The sequence below is a fragment of the Haliotis asinina genome, chromosome 3 (genome assembly GCF_037392515.1).
Source record: "Haliotis asinina isolate JCU_RB_2024 chromosome 3, JCU_Hal_asi_v2, whole genome shotgun sequence".
In the NCBI taxonomy this organism is placed as follows: domain Eukaryota; kingdom Metazoa; phylum Mollusca; class Gastropoda; order Lepetellida; family Haliotidae; genus Haliotis; species Haliotis asinina.
Genome location: NC_090282.1, coordinates 71,500,851 through 71,523,390, shown reverse-complemented (window position 1 = coordinate 71,523,390; position 22,540 = coordinate 71,500,851). Strand labels below are relative to the sequence as shown.

General features: G+C 39.2%; 1 protein-coding gene across 1 annotated transcript; it reads left to right on the top strand.

Annotated features, from left to right (window-relative positions):
• The first annotated feature begins 216 nt into the window (after nucleotides 1-216).
• LOC137277057 (probable G-protein coupled receptor B0563.6) lies at nucleotides 217-21,903 on the top strand. Its single transcript, XM_067808718.1, has 2 exons — nucleotides 217-256; nucleotides 20,463-21,903. Exon 2 carries the CDS (start codon nucleotides 20,466-20,468, stop codon nucleotides 21,573-21,575), a length of 1,110 nt encoding a protein of 369 aa, XP_067664819.1. The 5' UTR covers nucleotides 217-256; nucleotides 20,463-20,465; the 3' UTR covers nucleotides 21,576-21,903.
• Nucleotides 21,904-22,540: the final 637 nt, after the last annotated feature.

The window sequence follows — 22,540 nt, the reverse complement described above, 5'->3', positions numbered from 1 at the left end:
CATTTAAAACATAGGCAGGAATAACAAACAGTGAACGTCGAGGGAGGATCACTTACAGAGGACCTTGGTGACGCAGTCTCATATTTGTTGGAGTCCGTGGTTAATGCCACGGCCGAAGAAAGACGATATCATAATCAATACAAGGAGAAGTGGTGGGACGTATTGACAAGCGGCAGGCTGTTGACGGGTTTCCTTGCTAAAGTGTATTACCAGAATGGAATCAAAACGGATTCTTTAAGACACTTCATTTCATGAGGTAGGTGGCTGTAATATCTTTAGTACAATGCCTCGTATCATACTATAAGTAAGGACACATGTTCGTATTTAGTTTCCAGACTGCATTTCGTTTGATCACACACACTGACCCCTTGTTACATGTTTGATTATGTGTAAACCTGTATCAGTTTAATTCTGCATCCTAATTCGTTTCATATATTTGGAACACGAAAACACAAATTTACATCGAATATTTTGGGACTTACGTACGCATGGGAAAGAGGTTAGACGACCTGTCTAACAAAGAAAACATAATCTACAGTGTGTGCATGTGTGTGTGTAAATGAGCAGATAAAGTCTTTACTTTGCTCACGTGCTGGTAATAGACTTCCATCCAACTGTGTCGATGAAATTAGTTTCTAATTATTTTTCTTCTCCAAAGATCAAGTTTCGGAGTCTGAACCCAACTGAAGAAAACATCCTCCTTGTGGTGTAAACTGTTCCAAATACCAGGAATATTGACGTCATCATTGCATGATACTTCCCACAGAGATCTTTGCTCATATGTGTAGGAAGTTCGAAGTATGACGTTCAGTGTCGACAGAGACATAAGAGTTGAAACCTACAGGCACACATTGAAACCAGGAGAAAAAGACAGATTATCGGGGTTTTAACGATTAGCCTTTAAGTTGTTATTCCAACTCCGGAAAACAGAAGCAAGCACCATTCACATGTTTTGCCTTCTTAAAAGGGGCGTTCCAGGTGATTCCCAGTTTGTTTGGGCTGTGACAGAAAGTCATGGTTCAAAAAATCGCTAAACAATATCGTCTTCTCGGTTTTCAAACGAGATAATAGCAAGAAGACAAAATCATCAATATCCCCAGCAATGGCAAAATACTCTTCATGAATATGTCTAGCAGCTATGAGTCCAGTTTGGTAATGTTTGGTGTTCATATGGTAGAGTGGAAGGAGAGTATTGTGAGGTTTCACAGTCCTACTCCGGAAAAGAACTACACCGCCAAATTCAAAGTCAAACGTACTGTCATGGAAACCACAGACACTAAAATTCACACACTGGTGTTACCCCCAAGAGGCACGTCAAGGGATTATGGTGAACATGTGTACCAAGTTCAATGAGGCTAAAATTGGGAGATTTGACCCGGACAAGATATATCAAAAGCTAGCACGAATAGTTTAGGAGATGAACGGACGGAACGGACGGAACTTCGTTGTTGCGGGGGATAAAACCTGGGGTATTTCTGGTGAAGAAAAGAAAGCTTTGGGATTCACCCTATCTAAATCCTTTGCTGTGTCTCACGATTTCTCAGAATGTCCTTAACTCGTTAATGAGTAATAAAAGACACATAGCGTTTGATGAAATTTCGCATAGAGATACGAGATGAAAGTGGCAATGTTTCTGGCATACGTACTGGAAATGTAACACCTGAAATGAGCTGTTGCAAATTCAAATATTCAAATAACGAATGTGTATGAATTCCACACAAATCATGAACTTTTTTAATGTTTAGTTTTTGTTTTTCTTGTTTTAGTCTGTTTGTTTGCTTGTATGTGATTGGGACACTGAGATATGCTGTGAGCGGTTGTAGCGATCCAAAACAATATCGGTAATCACCTGAAAATACCTGACCCTCACCAGGGATATTTATGAAGTTTTTATAAGGCTTCGTAAAAACCAAAGTACGCCATGTGACCTTCCCAGGCCGGTAGTCCACAGATGACCATGAAATCCAAGGACCGCCGTGAACAACCTTTAGATCATCATGACCAGAATGACTTTGGATACCAGCCCATTCTAGACGGTGGCAAAACGCCTACATGGGGCACATTTTCGATCCAGACAGTCTGTAGTGGGTGCTGTATTGATGAACCAACATCGTTGACAGCGACGTCAACAGCGTAATGGGCATCATGCTGACATGTATGACTTCACCCGAGGATGAAGACTTTATGGATATACAACGTCTTTCTTGCAGTGGAATGAATAAATGTGTGGTTCATTGACCACTAATGTGTTTTGCATAGTCTTGTTGATTTATGCCATGGCGAGTCGGTGTGCGCCAATCTACGTACAGAACCTAAGTGGATATGAGATAGTGAGACAATCTCACACAACCGGAGGAGCAACGTGATTCAGACAGATATGACATGGAACATTTCGTCTAAACGTTGCTCTTATAGACTTAATTACAGTACAGATGCTGGCACAAGAACGTATCCCAGTAAGAGGTGTACCAAAGAAAGCATAACCAGCTATGAGGTCTTCTCGTCAGTAGTTTCAACAGGAGTCCTCTATCAAGACAGATTTTCACAAAAGAAATGTATGATACGAGTTTAATCATACTAATCCACGGACGTACGTACTGTTAAGAACATAATATCAAATTACAACAATCACCGTTTGTTGGAGTGGCTTAAGTCAAAATGAATGATGACACGGAACAGATATAGAAGTTTCTAATCTCCTAAATCACGCAAAACACTTTAATCCCAGACAATAGGCCAACCTTATCCATCATGCAACGAGCAGATAAGTCGGTTTGCACAAAATAGGTCAACTTCATCCATCATCTGACAAACAGATGTGTCGATCCCCAATTATAATAATTTTTTGGTTTGTTCCTACTGCATGATTTAGGTCACATCATGTTCATCGGCTGTGAAGGTCGGCTGTTTAATTGTTTTGTTTTGATTGGGGAATATTGCATGCCTCTTTACATCAGTTACATAGAGTATAAAGCATTACAAAGTCTCCATCTGTACCTCCTTCCGTCTTTGTATCCGCTGAAGGACTGAAGTTTACTGGTCATGATTACTCACACTGTGTGTCTTAGAAAGATTATATACCGAGTTTGGTCCTTTCTCAATGTCTTTGGGTTTTCTGCCTCCTGTGTTGAATGGGGAGAGATTTTCTAAAGACGTTTTGAAAGTTAATGAACACAAATTGTATTCACTGATGTCACTTAATCTAAAGTGGGTAAAAAACGGTTATTTCTCTTCCAGTGATGGTCTTTGCTCCATGCTTTACAATGTAGTGTCAATGGGTACAAACTTCCGAGAAACCATATCATTTTTTGCATGTTTATATAGCGGGTCCGAAAACGACTGACTGGAGAGTTACTTGCCTCTATAAACTCCGAATGAATGAGTTAAGATTTAACGTCGCATTGGCATTATTGCAGCCGTATAGTGACTAGAAATGTTGTAGATACACAATAAATACAAGTAGTAAAAGAATCAATCAACGACGGACTTTAAAATAAATAGAGTATCACAAAAAGTTAAAACTTGCTAAAGTGTATTTTAACTACTCTAGACAATACCATCTAATATGGGCTACTTATCGCCGACAACAGAGGGTAGATCACCATACTAGGGTCCATGGGGACATTACTTTTACTACGTGCATGAACCCTTGCTTGATTTACACCATCCCTTCAGTCACTTGCGGTTACACTGAGATTTAACCTTATAGTAAAATGACAGAAATACTGCGTACACAGCTATATACATTGTCTCTATTGGAGACAGGTATTCCGAGGAGCTGTTAACATTATCTGAGGCTAGTGAAGACTGGAGCCAACAGATGTTTTTACCAGAGAAAGGGCCTTTTGTGCATTGAATCATTCTTTTCCGAAGACATAAAGCAACCTCTGAGCCTATCTCTTCGAAAGGCTACGTGTGAAGCTTGTCTACTGCGCGAGCATTCTGTATTAGGGCCATAAATCTTTTGTCTCTTGAGTGATATACCTTCTGTTATTGGCGATCTATGGCCTGTTTTTATATTGTACTGGCCAAATAGTGATACTATTATTTTTTAAGTTTCCACGCTAGTTTTAATACTAACTGTGATAGTCTAGTGGTTTTACTGTTCTTCGTCGACAAGTTCTTCATAACATGCACATATATTTCGCATATATGTTTATGTCACTCACTTGTGGGGATAGTGATTACGCTAGAAATTAGAACCCGCCAACATAACCAGAGCATGCCTAAGAGAGACAAATCTGCTTCGCAAGTTGCGTCGAGTTTGACCCTTAAGCCACCTGATGGCCTATAGTCATGAAGGTCTATGTTAGTGATAAGTAACCACAGTAATTAACAAGAAAGGGCATACGTAAATATCAATATGCTTTTAGTTTACATCTTCCATGTAGACATACCTTGGCCAAAGGTTTAGTGTATGTAAACTTGTTGATGCATGTAAGCATGATGGAAACAGCATGACAAGAAAGGTGATTATTCATTGTTTTCAATCAATGCCGCCATTAACCCCAGCTGGGTGATGACACCAGCGGCAGTCACACAATCATAATTAAGGACTCTTTATGAAGAGGAACAAGACGGCAAACGTTTCTTATTGATTTCAGGGTATCTATACCTACACCAATCTACACTGCTAGTTTGATGACATCAACAAGTTTGTTCTTATGCCGCAGTAGGCATGATACGAAATTTGGGTATTAGTGTGAGTTACTCACAGTCAGGTACTAATGATGCTCATCTGTTCATGTACACGCAGAGAGAGTAATGGTTTTGTGTTTGGTAACTGCGCTTTCAGTTAGGTGCCAATCCAGTGAACACCAACATGAGCATCAATCTACACTTCGGGACACGATGACATGTGTCAACCACGTCAGCGAGACTGACCACCCCATCCTCTTAGCTGCCTCTTCCAACATGCATGGGTCGCTGAAAACCAATTCAAACCCTGACCTTCAAATGTAGTATGCTTCGGGACAGGGCAAGGTAATTTCTTAAAAGGAGCATATAATATGTTGTCCTTTCAAGTCGATGTTATTACATAGTTACTGTAGCAATAGGTTCACCTCCGATTTTTGGAACAATTCTAATCGGTGCCCACTGGTAGGTAACTGCGTGGGAATAAGGTGACCAGTCTGGTGACTGGCCTGATACTAGTCTCGATTGTTTCCATCAAAAGCCTGGATTACGTGATATTTTCAGTAATTCATTCAGTATAACCATTTCACATTTGTCCTCCATGTAAAATCCATGTCGACAGACAGTTGTGCTGTGTGACGGGTGATCTTTATTCATCTACATCTACATCTGTTAAAAGTGTTAAGAACAATTAATGTTGGCCATTTAAGTGGTTCCTAGGCCTAGATTTTTTAAACTCTCTTTAGGCTAAGAAAGTCATGCCATACGTTAACATTAACCTACGACTGTCTTAGAGCTTAGTGAAGTTCGAAAATCTTGGTCCTGGTTGTATCGTAGTCTTTAAACTTCAACCCACTTGAACGCAGACATTTCACAATAAGGATTTTAAAAAGGTGAAATGTTACATTGCATTTGCTATTTCGGTTCCGGCACCAACCAGTACGTTAGACTGTGTGTCTCTGGTATCATACTATACAAGGGTGATAAAATCATATTTTCGGAACAATATACGAGACTTCAGTGAGCTAATATGGATATGATCTGTGTAGTACAACATCTCTGGCACCACAAATGGATTGTGAAATCGAATCCTGGCACTGCATCGATTAAGCCGGCCGCTACATGTGTAACTGCGGCTCGTATATTGTCATATTCTGTTGGATTTCAGTTCACACGTCTCAACGTTTAATATTCATATATGTTTCGTTTTTAAATGTGTACACCCCGTTTGCTTTTCGCATAATGGACAAAAGTAACATATTCCAATCAAACGTTAGTTAGTACAAGCATGACATATTTACCGAGTAAAGTAAACATAATGAGAGTTAATTCAACCGGACACTCCATTGAAAATACTTTTCTATTTACCTAAAAGGGCGGCGGGTGGGCAAGTGGTAAGATCTGATCGATTTGAAGGCCCGGGTTTTACTCCCCACATGGGTACCATCTGTGAAGCTTATTCCTGTGATATTGCTCGAATAACCATACTCACGCATGAGTCGACGTATGATGAATCCTTGAATTTTCTTCCATTCCATTTGCGCCTTATGACAGAGCTATTATTTTATACCCCGTATGTTTCACTATGTAGGAATTCATCAAACATGTTCTATTAAACCTGCTCAGTACTGATCACTTGCATGTATTTCATTTTATACAGCGCATTTTAACGCTAACCTCCTAGTAGATGCATCTATAATCACACTTCATGATTGCTACAGATTCGAAATTAATATGAAAGTGATTTCAAATTAGCAACGTGATAATGAACCGTGTACATTGATTAAGTGTTGAACGCGGTTCAGTAATCCCCGAGGTCAAGGGCCAATGCCGGATCGAATCAATACACTTGGAACCATTAACTGACCCTTGCTAGTAGTTTGCCCCATAGATTCATACATCTTAGGCACAGCCAACGACTTACCAGCGCCACTGCTGGGAGACACTCAATAGATCAAGTCTTGATGGGCATCTAATCACCATGAGTATTCTCCACACGCTTCGACCACACAGACGTGATTCAGACGCCATTTATTTCACTTGTCTGTAACCGGAAGTGCAGACTGTCCAACGACTTTACTTCCTGATTTGTACGGCCCACGCTGTAATTATTGGGTTATGTTGACCAGTGCGTTTCTTGGAGCTGTCAACACGCACGTTGGAAAAATATTGATACAGTTTTTGGTTTCCATGCCATAACGCTATCACAGTTAAAGAGCGAGACCTAGCCTGACATTCACACATGTAGAACAGTCAGCAATTTTGTAATTAGCAAGGTCTGATATTCAATAAACGATGCTATAAACCCGGGGTCTATCATAGAGGCGTTTGCAAGAAACATAAAATATAACTTTTCTCAAATACGTCGTGCAATTCATTTTTCGTTCCAACCAACCCTGTTGGTGTCCATCTTCTTACGTAACCTATACGCTTTACCAAGATGTCCGATGAAGCATTTCTGCTCCAAGTATTATTTTCAACAAAGGATTATGATTGACGTTGTACTATGCCGCGTTATGAATTCCCGTGTACATAATGTAATATCAAAACCTTAAAAAGTGTGCATTTCGACAGGAAACCGTTAACCCTACACAAGGTAGGGTTATCGAAGTTGTCTTTCTCTCACATTTTTATGACATTACTGATCAGTGATATCCTTTCCGGTGTTTGGGTAATACAAGAAGCAAGACTTATGGACGATATCTTCTTGCTTTACGCATGCATTCCACTTCTAAATGCTCTTCAAAGATTTACTACGGTGTAATGTTACTATTCTCGGTTGATGATGATTTCATAGGTAGGACGCCGGAAACTTTAAGACTGTGTCTTTCTATGTCATGGCAAATCACATCTAACTCACATTAAATTCTACACTCCACCGTGGATAATTGTTTTATTAAAATGGTGATCAATAAACGGTGATATTTCAAGAGTACATTTCTGCAACAGATGAAAGAAAAACATTAAGATTTAATTCTTCTACATTGAGTGAGTCTGTGAGTTAAGATTTAAAGTCCCATCGGCAACATTTTACCCTATATTGACTAAAAATACTTCATGATAAATGCATGTAATTTACAAAACTCTGTCAACGAAAGACAGTAAACTAGATGAAAATTACAGTAATACGCTCAATGATAAGGTTGGTGGATGTATCCTCACAAACTATTATACTCCCGAGAGGTTACGTACGTCCCGAAATTTTCATAGTTATAAGTAAACGTACTAACATTTTAGAATGTAGTATTTTGGTGATTTTAAGTTTGGCTAAATCGTCCTCCAATCGCGACCTGCTGAGGGGATGGAGTAAATCCTGCTAGGGTTCATAGCAAACACACAGTAAGTCCCAATGGTGCTTAGTATGACGATCTACCTTCAGCTGTTGGCGATCCAAAGCCCATATTTATATGCTGTTTTGCCCGATTTTGAAATCCAGTTGTAGAGATAGATGCTAGTTTTACTTCTAAAATACTATGATATTCTAGTTGGCTTTACTATCCGTCGTTGATACTTTACGTGTATTTATGGTGAATTTACAACTTGTAGTCACGATACTGCTGAAATTCTGCCGATATGTCTTTAAATGTTAAGTCTGTCTTACTGACTCCAGTAATTCATCAATATGAACGATAAAGGATAAAACTTAACAACTAAAATTAGGAATTTTGCCTCCTGCACGGTTCCCTAGTTGGACTTTCACCTTCCCTTTAGCTGCTAGCAATTGTAAGTAATGGTAGCCATTTACCTAGAAAGATTAAAAACGATGGTAAACATAAACATTCTGTGACTGAAGTGGGCTTACAAACCTCTTACGCTGAGGGATGACTGATGCACAGTCTGAATATACCGTTTCTACGTTTCGCGAATGGGTCAGTGCGATCGATGTAACTATGCTTATTTAAGTGACATGAAGAGAGTGACAAGACTTCATTGTAGACTTAGTATGAGTATTTAAAGTATTCGCCAAACAAAAATAGCAAAATGAATGGTCTTCTTTAATAGCTAAGGCAGTCTAATAAAGATAAAATATTACCACATTCGTTCGTTTTAAAAAGCCCAGCAACGATATCTGACGAGTGTTAACTCCTAGGAAGATACCAAGAAGCAAATGGAAAACGGATTTGTTCGTTTCATCTTCAAAGTGGCCATCCAAACGCAGTTTCTTCTTGAGTCTCTGCATGTATGATCTGAAATAACGATGCTTTCAAGAACCGCGCTTTCCTCTTACGTTTACTCCCCAAAGAATGATGGTTTCCTTTGAACTGACAATGTATATTTCATCAAACAATGCAGTGGTACGTGGTCGTTGAATACACCTTCGCAGCGGTAGTGTTGCACAGCAATAATATTTGCATGTGTCAGGAGGGTTTACAGTCACCCTTCAGGATCAAGCCTCCAAGCTAACGATGAGAACTCTATATTACAAAGAAAGGTTGTGAATAAATATATCACATGTTAGCTAGTTTGACATTTAAATGGGATATGTGTTAAATATGACAAGCTGTCGCCAAAGGAGAGTAAACAACTAAGATATCACAAATACAACTAAAACTAGTGTGGAAAGTTAAAACTAACAACACTATTTGGAGTTTTCGATACAGAAACTGGCAACAGATTGCCAGCAGCTGAAAGTAGTTCACCACACTAGGCACCATGGGGACTTACGGTACGTTTATTACCTGCACGGGCCATTGCTGGATTTATTAACTATTCAGCAGCTGGCGAAATGACAAAATACTACATTTATAATAGCTGGTAAACCTAAATGTCCTTTCAATGTTTCGGAACTTACGTACCCTCGCAGGACAATACGATATTTCAACCCTTTGAGGGTACAGACACTAACAAGCTGAGTTACTAATCTATACTACCAATAATAAGATTGTAACCTTGTTACAAATCATTGAACAAATCATTTATCACATGTCAACTGGGTACCAATGTAGTTTAGCCGGCATCGGTGATCGTTTGGTATCAGGTGCCTCGTCCCGTTGTCAGTTATGTAATTACATCAGAAGCCTGTGATTGTCGGTTCGAAACCAGGTTCTCTTCCACGATATGTCCGTTTGTTTGTGCCATTTCCATGGACCAGGGTTTAACCTCAGCGGTAAAAGTATATAATCTACATCACGTCAGAATGCCCTCTACAAGAATAAGGTCACCGTTATATGACTGGAAAGCATTTAGGGAAAGCATCAAACCCACCTCACTCACTTAAATATTTCAGATGTTATTTCTGTATACTTGTGTACGTTGTTTATCAACCTTATCGAACATTTCCAAATATCGATAATGACACATGGCCTATTACCATAATTACACTTCATTGATTAAAAATTAGATCCTCGCTTCGGAAAACGTTCGTAATCAAAAACGTGTTTCGATTGCATTTTCATCCCATCTACCTTTGAGGAATTTTAAACTGAATCTTCAATGAGAAGTTATTGACCCGTGCCGTGTAAACGAGGTTTCCACCTAACATTTTTTACTATCTGCGTTAAATTGCCTCTTGATGTCAAATATGGCAGTTTAAGGTTCTCCGCTTAGAGGTTAATTTACTTTTGCTGACGTTAATACCACTTCCGATCTGGTCTATAACACATGGCCCGTTGGCCCAGCGGAGAGCCTACTTCAGGATACACTTCAGGCAGTTTATAATTAGCACAACGACATTGCAAGATGGGAATGGACACCATAGCATTGTATTAAGTACGTGGGAATTGCGACATTAGAATTTACTTATTTCAGAATATATAGCTGTCGGCTTGTAGTAAAGCTTGGAGTGTGCCGACTGAAAGAGGGTGGACGTTTAAAACGGTCAAGAGTTATAGAGTAGGACAAAATGTCTTCGTGTGATTCGATGCATCGGATATACCTTGGTTCGGTTGATTACTTCTTAGAGTCTAAGAATCTTGGAATGCGCTGAATACTTTACGTTACAGGGGGTCATCAACGTTTGGAGCAGACTACACTGTCTCATACCTTTCTTTAAGTTTACTTAAAGGAGTCTGGGGTCTGGGGTTTTCTTGACTCAAGTATCTCAAACTGATGATTATAGAACCTGCTCCCCGTCTCAATAAGCAGAAGATGTCGCATGTGTTACTCTGAAACATCTTTGTCACGTGTCTCCACGATATCTGGTGGCATAAACACGCGGTTAATGGACTGGACCCATATTTTACTAACAACGTTAACCTGGGGGTATTATGATACACAACGAAATGACTCAGCCGCCCCTTGTATTGTGATTTTCCTTCAGTTGTATGCGATTCTCAGACCGTTTATATTGAAATCCTATTTTAGAGAGGTGTTAGTTTTCATTATTGTTACTGTGTTATACTAACTGGTGTTACTGTCCCTAGTCAATATGTTTTTGTGTATTCATCATGAATGTACAACTATTTTAGTAACGATAGGGTGTAATACTGTCGATGTGACTATGTATTTATTTATTACAACGAACACATAAATTAGCAATATAAGCACCCTTTCATTCCTCCCAGAAATATTGTGTGAAGTTTCACAACCTACCCTGGCTTCCAGTTCCATCGGATTGTTTGCAAATTACCGATGTTTGCATTTACGGTTGCATCTTTACGGTCTCGCCCCTCTGTATCTGGAACAGCTTTAACCAGATACCAACGTCAGAGACGCTGCGGTCAGCCTCTTTTCAAACGCTAAATGTTCCAAAAAACAAAGACAACACTCTAGGGTGGCAGGAGTTTTGTCAAAGCAGGCCCTGCACTCTGAAATGAACTCCCGCCAAATATCCAGCAAATCAATGATTGTGAGATACTTCAAAGTGAACGAAGACCCTCCTGTTCAAACGAGCCATTGACCTGCGCCTTTGAGCAAATGTTTGGATATAGGCGCACTTCAAATATCAGCTGTATTATCATTATTAATTATTTTTTAAATATTTTGTTACTAAGAAAGGAGCAGACGGAATTTCTCATTCCGGCTTTCGCAACATAATGACACACAAAGATCTTTCGTAATAACTTCCCTACGTGACTAATTAATCAGGTCTTATGTGAGATAATTGCACATCTGAAGCGAGACGTCAATAAAGCTTGATTTAGACTGGTCACTCATTTACGTACAAAGCCGGATTATTCGTGAATATTTATTTAAGGAATCACCTTGAGCATTTCGTGTCTGCTACCTCCTGATTCCAGCTGAGCATGGTGTTTTGACCTGCTGTTTTTACGCCCACTTTCCCAAGGATATCGCCTGACGTTTTAACTGGTGCTATTACAATTTAATGAGTTTTCAGCATTTGATAAGGCGTTAAGGCGGAATAGAAACAGATAAATATCACAATAAAAATTTAATTATAATGAATGGGAATAGCTTTGGGGAAGTTTTGAGTGGATGTGTAAAATGTTCCAGATTAAATTTGAGGTCCTATCGATCTAGTTGCTTCGAGGCACACTGGAATTGCGTCTTGAAAGCATCCATTATTGTCGAAAACCATAACGTCACTACAACATGAACTGCGTTCTAACACTTGATACGGTACCTCTTCCCCGTAAGTACTTTAGTGACAACATTGTGTTAAAACGACTAACCTATTGCTATGATAAAATCCACTGCCTGTATATGTGCTAGCCATATTACTATTGCTATTATGATATTGATGCTTGTTATCATTGATACATTGTGTCAGTTATAACCAATTCTACTTACTTGTGGGGAACGAGTTATTACTGGAAGGGCGGCAATGAACGCACTGAAGGGGACTAACGACAAACTGCTAGCATATAGGACACGGGTATAATACGTATGTAGACTGTAGAAAATGAGAAATGAAAGCTCTCAATAACGTCACGACCACCAATAACGTTCAGTCCGTCGTTTCATATTCTTTGTGTGTTTGCGTGAAGGAAACATGACATATAGGGTATTGGTAACCTCATACGAAGAGTCAAGTCAGACCACACAGCCCAGCATCCTCAGTCTTCCCTCTATCGCTTGGGTTTTGTCAGTTGAAACCACAGGGCGTGGTTTGATTAACGTAGAGGATCTAAATTACAGATTGTGATAGTGTACTTTCACATACATTTTAGTTGTCTGATGATACTCTTTCAAAGGAGGCCAAAGATACTGATGCAACTATGACCGTGAATGGTTTACGCAAGAGAGCGAAGGATACTGAACATACTCTAAATGTCAGTGCTGGTTTTGTTAATGTTCTGAATCACTAGACGGTCTAGAGAAGAGAGTCAACCAAGCAAAGTGGCATATTCACACAGTAAGGGTCTTTTAAGAGAAGGCTCTCGGAACCTTTGCTGCAGATTTATGTGCACCGCGTTGGCAAAACAGGAAACGCTTCAGATTCAATCACTGGGATGGCTAGAAAAGTATCTGTGAGTTTCTGTTTCCAGCTCCGAACGTCTCTTCCCACTGGAACCAGTTAGACCATCAGCTTGCATCATAATGTAAATTTGAAATGTACGATATATATGGCACTCTCCAGCACCTTATCAGTTGATGGCCAGAGTTGGTACTAACACGGTATCCTAGCGACGTGAAGGCGTAGCTAGATCCTTCACCACGCGTGTCTTTGACTCCAAGGTTAATCATGCACGTTCTAGAATATTTAGAGGGCGTCACAAATGTTATCACATTATTTGCCTTACTGAAGCCTCTGGTCCCTGTAATTATTTCAAAACTTTTAAAGAAATATCACGCTTCCACACCAAGTACTAAGCTTTACGTCTCCCTAGTGGCCTTGGTTCCATTGGTTTGACCACTCCCAATCTTGATTGATGCTGTGAGAGTTCCCGGGTTTCCTACCAAGAATACATCCCTCCTGACACTGTGTGTTTTAGAAAAGGCACGATTCGGTGTGAAAATCCGTAGGAGCTATAATATGTTCTCACCTAGTGTTTAGGGTACCAATGTCTATGTGTTGGTTTGATACAATCCTTGGCCTCGATCTTCGATGCTCCCTACCGCTAAGATAGTCATAAGTTGTTGTTCATAAGTTATTGTTAATGAATGACACTTACGACTATCTTAACACTAGGAAATCTTCACAATCTAGGTCCAGGCTTTTCATTGACCCCTATAGTACTTTCGCGGGTTCGAATCACGGATGGGTCGTTTATACAAATAGAAAGATCCTTGAAAAAGCAGTAAAATTCTTTTCGTAGGATACAAAGCTGATATAGCAGGAAAATCGTTCAAGGCAGAGTTAAACCAACTTCACTCCCGTAGGTTAGCGACATACTGTTTAGGTCTATCCTAATACATCTTAACCCAAAACATAATAGAAGAAACACTTTCAGGAAGAAGCCAGATAATCAATCAGAAGACGTGCAATTACACTGTTCTTAAAAGAAATTTACTTTTACACAAGTCCCAGGCAACTCCAATAAATGCAAATGGATAGTGCCCAAGTAAAACTCTTCCTTTCAACGTGCACTTGTTTCATAAAAAGCAGTAACTTTAGATGTATCATCAAGCTGATGCAAATACAGCATTCATCATAGATTTCCAATGCTTCTAAAAGGAACCATGCGCATAGCTAGCTATTAGACGCTATGATTGATTTCCAGTCAGTTTGATGGAAAGGCGGAACATTCAAAGAATATTTACATCTTGTACAAGCCAGGTCTAATTATCGCACGACCGGAGAGACATGCGTATATTATAGCTTGTGGCTGTCTCAAACATAACTCTCAGTACCTGCGGATTCATCACAAGAGCAGAGGCCTCGGTTTTTAGCCAGGCTCCTGGCAACCATACTTTTTTTTTTTGCAAAACGGGACTTTAATTAAACACAAGTCATCATAACACACGCATGGCTATTTCGTCGTTTACTAGAATTATAGCTTGAACATTTAATGCTAAAGAATGTGAAAATGGGGAGATGCATCGGGTATTTGCGTCACCGTGCGTCATTTGCAAAAGTGCACCTCGGTATGCCACACGACCATTTGTCAACTTTAAATTAGGCCTTCTTATCCCAAACTTTATCACACAACTTATGGCGGGTATGTCGCTGTTTGACATATTGGCATAACATTGTAAAAAATACACCGAAAGATCTAGATACAGGGATGATGCTTGACATACGGTTAAGTTGACTTCAATATTGGAAGGATAAAGTGTTCCACAGACATTAAGTAAAGTTTTGGTCACTCTCTCTATTACAGACAGATCTGAATATGATCATGTGACTTTTGTCCAGCAGTTTTCTAATGTGCAAGATAAGCAACGCATATGATGAGTGGGTGAGTATGGTTCTACGCCGCTTTTAGCAATGTTCCAGAAATGTCCCAGAACACCAGACCTGGACTTCATACATTGTACTTTAACCACTAGGTTACCCCACTGCCTCTGCAACTGACGACACAACGTAAATATTTTTAATCATATAAATAAATTATAACATGGAGGCACATAAAAACGTATGGCAACGAACTTATCATCTGAGTTTGGCCTGAATGAGCGTGTTTGCACACTGTCTGTTGGCTATACTAGATTTGAAGGATGTTCCAGTTACATCAGGGCGTGTCAGTTTGGTATACGGGTAAAGTCTGATACTTACGAGAAAAGCCAGGGTGTATTGATAAACCTGGACACTATCACTTTCTTTTAAACATATTTATTCCAGAGAATGGATTGGGTACAAGTTATCCCAACTTAGTGAAACCCTCTCCTATATACAATGCTTACATGCATGAAGTGAAACAAACTATGTACAGGAATAGAAAGATATATAGAAAAGGAGAATAAGCCATATAAAACAAATACTTATAGGGAATACATCATTTCCTTACATGAGTAACATTATATCCAATCACTGAACCTTTTAGATTTTAATATATATTTTTGAACTTCTTTAAAAATCTGGATATTATCACGGTACGGAAGATCTGCACTGCCATGTAATAATAAGTGTAGGTTTGCTGGTACTCTATTGCTACAAATTCTGTTTATGTTCTGAAACAGTTGTTGTCTGATATTAGAATATAAAGTACATTTCATAAAATAATGATGAGGGGTTTCACAGGTAAATTTACACTTACATTCAGAGCTCTCTGTAAGACCATTTCTGCAAAGATCATCATTTAATCCACTTTTTGAGTATCTTAGCTGGGTTTGAATTACGTTGAGTTTCCTGTTACCAAATGAGAAATATCCTGGTGCTTTTGACATATGTGAGCTTATATGCGATTTAAAACTTTTAAGTGAGTCTGATTCTCTAACATATAAGGGGAGATTATTCCAAATTTGTGAAGATGATGGAAAAAACGATTGATTGTAGAGACGTGTGCGGGAATAAGACAGGGAAAGATCACGAATGTTTCTAAGATTATAATTTGTCTTAGATTCAACAGTTTGAGGCAAAAGATCATAAAGGTAGGCTGGAGCCTTCTTGTTGTAGATGTTATAGAATAAAGACAGTTTTCGAAATGTTCTTCCCTCTTTTAACAATTGCCAACCTGTTTCACGTAACAGAGATTCTCTAGTGGCATACTTTGGTAAACCAGTAACTATCCTCGCGGCCTCAAACTGAACTTTTTCAATTTTATCAGTTAAATCGACCGAACAACCATCCCACAATTCACAAGCATATTCAAGATGTGGTCTTATAAATACAACATAAATTTTATTTAGAGTGTCTCTGTTTAACGTGAACTTTAATTTTCTCATTGATGAAACCATCAAGGACGTTTTCCTCACAATATTTTCAATATGAGCATTCCATTTACAATCAGAAGAAAGTATTACTCCGAGATGTTTGTGAGAGTTTTCGAATCGAACACATTGATTTTGAAATTCTAAATTCAGAACTGCTTTGTTATTCTTAAGACTGAAAAGTAAAGCTTCTGTTTTGTTGGGATTGTGTGTCACAAGCCAACGTTTTGCCCAACACGATCCAATTTCTAGATTCCTATTGAGTGTATCTTGCATAAGCCTGTGATTGATAGATGAAAATCCCATCGATGTATCATCGGCAAACAAGCGTGCAGCACAGTCTAGTTCATCGGCAATATCATTAACGTATACTATAAACAGAAAGGGGCCGAGGACTGATCCCTTGGGTGCCCCCGCTGCAAGAGATTCGGGGTTTGATAATGAACCATTTCAAAACACCTTTTGAGTTCTACCACTGATGTAACACTGAATCCACTTAAGTAATTCTTCACATATGCCGTAGCTAATTAATTTATGCAGTAATCCTCTGTGCCATACTCTGTCAAAGGCCTTTGAAACATCACAACAAACCATGCAATAGTCTTCACGTCTATCTAGAGCTGAGCAAATATTGTTGTATAGTTCTATTAACTGATGAGTCGTAGAATGACACTATCACTGCGAATCGTGCGGCATTGGTTACTGGGGTACTAAATGAATTCAACTAAGAACATCGAACGACGGCAAAACATATGCAGGTTTACGTTTCTTGTTGATGTTAACATCGCACACCAGTTGTATTCAGATTGACAATACACACTGGACCACATGGAATAAAGTCACTGTCATCATGAACATCAACGTACAGATATGAGGTAGGAATGTCACTCGGGAGTTGGTGAGTAAGATGGTAAGTTTCACGACAGAGGACATCAGCAATGTGCTTCACACATTGTGCCCGTGTGTCTATTTTCTGACGTTGAAATATGAGCTACGCATCCCTTCCCATACCAATGGTAGATTAATAGCTAAAACTAAGTCTGAGTGACTGAGTATGATTTCTGACGCGTTTAGCAATATTCTAGTACTATCACCAGCAACGGTCGTCACACATAGTGCCCATATGGAGAATCGAACCAGTGCTCTCGGCGTGACGAGCAAATGCCTTAACCACGATGCTACCCACCGCACCTGTACGATTCTGACTGTAACATGTACACGTGTTAATGAATATTATTACCTCATTCTGTCCAACAACACGTTCAAACCATCATTTAGAAGAACAACACATGTATTTGTACTGGGAAATGACCAATTTCAGATACGTTGTTATGCTGTGTTTATATATTTCACCGATAATGGTTTGTTAATCGGGAAACAGGATTCAAGACCAACGCTGTGTTGGAGCCCCTGGTAGAAACACAGTATATTTGTAAATCATCGTTGTGTGTTTGACTGGCATTATTTTCATGGAAGCCAACATTGGTTACGATGAGATTGTACTTTCACATCAATACTCCTTATGTCATAAATATATAGAGATGATTTTTTAAACGTTCTGTGCGGTATTGTTAGCATTGACTGTTTCTTGCTTAACACCACACTCAGCAATAATCCCGCTATATGGCGACGGTCACTAAACAATCTAGTCCGAACAAGACAATCTAGTGATTGAGTGAGTAAGTGAGTTAATATTTAACGTCACATCGGCAATATCTCAGCCTTATCGTGACGAGAACATTTAACAATTAAAATAACTATATGTATGTTATAAAACCTGTCAACCAAGGGCAGTAAAACAACTAGAATATCACAAGTAGCATTGAAACTAGCGTTGAAAGTTAAAACTGGTATCACTCTATGGGCAATACAATACAAAAAACAGGCTATAAATCGCCAACAGCTGAAGGTTAATCACCACACTAGGTACCATGGGGACTTACAGTATCTTTGCTACCTGCATTGACCCTAGTTGGATTTACACCATCCCTCAGCCGCTGGCGATTGTAAGAAATTTGACCAAAAATTGAAATAACAAAAACACTACGCTTAAAAATCCTGGTATGTTCACACTGACTTTGAACGTTTTGGGACTTACGTACCCTCTCAGGAGGACAATAAGTTTACAACACTTCAACCCCTTTGAGGGTACAGCCACTGACAATTTAAGTTACTAATCTAAACTACCAATCATTAAAATACATCTATTTACAGAACATATTACTCATAATTCCACCCAGAAATCAATTTCCTTTAAAAAGCCAATGATTAAATGAGAGCTAACTGTGTTGAAAAGGTACTAAATTATTTTAACTGAAAAATACTTATCCATTATGATGGAGAATGTAATGATTGAGAGCTAGAACGTCGATGTACACAATTGGGATTCGATGCCATATGTCAACACGTCAGCAAATCTGAGCACCCGATTCCGTCAGTCGCATCGTACGACAAACCTGGGAACTAACCCGGATCTTCACGGGTCGTATCATTGTCATCTTGATAAACGAGTTTGATATAAACTCAATAGATACGTATCTTCAGTTACATTTATTGTCTAAGTGGCTTGTCCACTGATAAAGAGTTAATTATTACATGTCCTGTGTTGATCTGATAAACGCCATTAGTGCTGACGTGTCGGTACCTTTGACTGAATGAATGGTCGGGTTATATCACGGTAAGCATTGAGTAATATCTCCTCCTAAGCGAGATCACAGACTGGAAGCATTATGAAGAACAATCAATACGCATTCAGTTAAATCACATCGCCTGACTGAGCCAACCAATCCAGATTTCTACACATGCTGAGCATACTGGACACCGTGAATATATTACCTTTCCCCAACATGGGGGGTCGTATATATACTTTACCATGTTGTCCTGTCCTGTTCTTTCTTAGTTTAACAAGCACGTGACGCCCATTGCGATTTGACATGGAGATGTGAACGATTCCGTGCTAAATTTCGTTGTCATATGTTTACTGGAACTATGGGTCAGGGATATCGATCAACATCAACGAGGCCATTACTATGACCATAACTCCATTCTTACTGTCATCTTAATGGGGAATGGAGCACATAAAGATGGCGTTTCTGTTTTTATGGCAAGCACATATATCAATATTTTTGTAGCAAAAGGTGACGATCTCTGGCAGTTCAAGTGATTCCCGAACGATGACTATGACAAGTATTGATGAATTTGTAGCAAGTCAAATACGTCTCATGTAAACAAATGGAATACATTATCATGCATCTGGCAGATTGAGGATAGTATGTATTAGTCACTCCTGCTCCCTTATCTGGACGCACAGCTAAGTGAACATAAAATTCATACACTTGTCCTATGCTACGCTGTCGCGAGTGCAGATGGAAATCGTACATACACATTCGTAGGAAAAGAACCCCTTCAAAGCACAAGGTAGTTTAACAAACTAAGATGAGCAGATGTTGTGTTAATATAGCATGGCTGGATTATGTATGGTTATCCTACATCACACATATATGTCGTTTTCTGAGATGGCTGAGCGCTCTTCTATTATTGTATGCACCCCGCTAACAAAAAAAGTAATATTTTGGATGTGCCCCTCTGGGAATGCCGACCTCATTTGCCACTTCGTGGTAGTAATGCTTTATTTAGAATAATTTTGAATTACGTATTATGTACGGAAATTACCGATGTTTTGCGAATGCAAATTGATGGCAGGAAGGGCTGCAAAACAGTTTGTACCTGTGCTTTAAACAAGTCAAAATTATCATTGAGGTGTTCGGTAAGATACACCCGTTGTTCACTGGTCCCTCGTGACCCATGGGTTGATGTACCCTCGATATCCCTTTATGTTCCCCTTCGCCAGAAAATAAACAAACATGGAGAGAACATCAGCTCCTCGTGAAGAACTTATAATGTACATGATTAGTATACGAACATATTCATTTTAGAAATGTTGAGTTGACACTGAACTGGCAAATCAGATACCAGGTGCTTATCATCATCATCATCATCATCATCATCATCATCATCACCTGTCTCTTCCTTAGCTTCATCATTTGCATTTTATCAATCTTGCAAATCGAATATCTCCTACGTTTTTGAAAGGTATGGTATTAGAAAATTAATGAATGTCGATAAATTGGCTCTAATTTCGTGTATAATATTTTTCATTTTTATTTTTGTTTCAGAATATGGCCACCATCGTCTACAACATTTCAAACAACAGCACCGTGTCGTCACCTACAGCAGTTGAAATCAACCGATGGGATGATCTGTCATTAGTATTACGTGCATACGTTCCTTTTGCGCTTGATATCGACAAATATGTTACCCCTGTGTGGTGTGCCATTGGAATTATCGGAAACATTGTTTCAGCTAAGGTGTGGCTTCTCCGTCGAATGCGTAAATGCAACACATCAGCATCGTACCTAACAGCGCTGGCGATTGCAGACATCACCTTTCTTATTTTACACATATTTTACGAACTACAATACCCATGGCACCGCGGGGCCCTGGATTTACAAGGATGGTGCCAAGTTTGGAACGTTCTTTACATAGCAACACAATACATATGTATGCTGCTTGTGTTAGCGTTCACAGTTGAAAGGTTTCTCTCTGTATGTCATCCATTTGAGTGTGAAAGATTTTCGCGGTCGTCGCGTTCCCCAAAGGTTATTGTCTTGGTCTTGGTGGCTTCATTTGTGTTGTCATTGCCACAGGGCTACTTCTGGCACATCGGGCCGAACACAGAGGAATGCCAGGCTCGCGAAAACGACGACTATCAAAATAGTAGTAAGTTCTACATAGTATGGAACTGGACAACGGAGATGGTAATGTTCGCCTTGGTGCCAATAATTGTCCTTGTTCTTAATATCTGTGTACTGAGACAGATTAAGAGTGTGGGGAAACTTTATGTTAGTGACTCCGACCACCGAACAGCTAACGTTCGATGTACTGCAACCACAGTTACACTTCTCTGGATTTCATTCTATCTCATCTTTACCAAGCTCCCAGTCACCATTGTGTATGCTCTTCAAACCAGTGTTAAGCTTGGTCAATCCATGCCCCTTGATGATATGGGCAATGACTGTACGTGGCAGAGCTATTTCTCCTACTTTGCTAGTAGAAAGATTGTGGAAGAGATTGCCCTGTCTCATCATGCGTGTAATGTATTTATCTACTGTGCCACTAGCCGTCAGTTTCGCCGTCATTTTAAGGCTTATTATGGAAGCCTTGCCTGTTCAACAATGCACTCAGAGTGTGAACTCGATCCTCCACAACCACTCCAAGTAAAGAAGTGAAACTATTTAAATTAATTATTCTGACCGCTTATGGAAATAGCTTTTGATGAAATAGCCCCGTGATGTGAATTATCTCGTGAAGGAAACACGATTCTGATGCTTAATATAGCACATAAGCCAGTGTCATGCAATGGTTGAATATCACAAACGGATAATACTTTAGACCTTTCTTGTGATATTATTGGATTGCAAGAACAGACCACATTTTGGAAAACCACACTTTTAACTGAAAGGATTCAGTCTGATGGAGTCTAGTGAGGATGGCATGAAGCTGGTAAAAACATGCCACTCAACGTCCTTCTGTGAAACTCAGGATCATAGGGATATTGATTCCCATACCGTACATGACAAACATGACATTTGTTTTCTGTTTACCCAAGAAATCAGAACAATATAATTCAAAGAGAACCGAAAGACAAGTTAAATAAAATGAAATTAGATACACACGTTTAATTGGAAATACTTTCAACCAATTATTGTGTCAATAACACTCACGATAGGTGTTTTTGCTTATCAGTGCAGAATATATGATTAAGAAAAGTTTTGCCGATTTGATGAGAAGGTATTATATCACAACATTATTTTATTTGCAATGGCTATTTTGACATTTCACGATTCATCTGCAGCCAAGGTGTTCCATGGACTTTCATTACAACAAGCTCCTAAAATTGCTGTAAAATATATACCATATGTATTGTGTGAGTCCCATACCAAGAACTCATCCTCCTTCACAATCACCAAGTGCACAATGACGCATGTACAAGTGTTATCAGTAATATGTATTAAATTTACTTACAAAATAACACAAAATATTTCTTTTTGCGGAGGGGAATACGGGGCGTCTTTAATATGTAGATTGTTCAAATATGCCTGAAGATATCTTCCACGAACTCTTTAAAAAGATGTAGAAAGTCACAGGTTGTACTGAAGACACGAACGCCAAGCATAGAACAGGACGCGGTCTC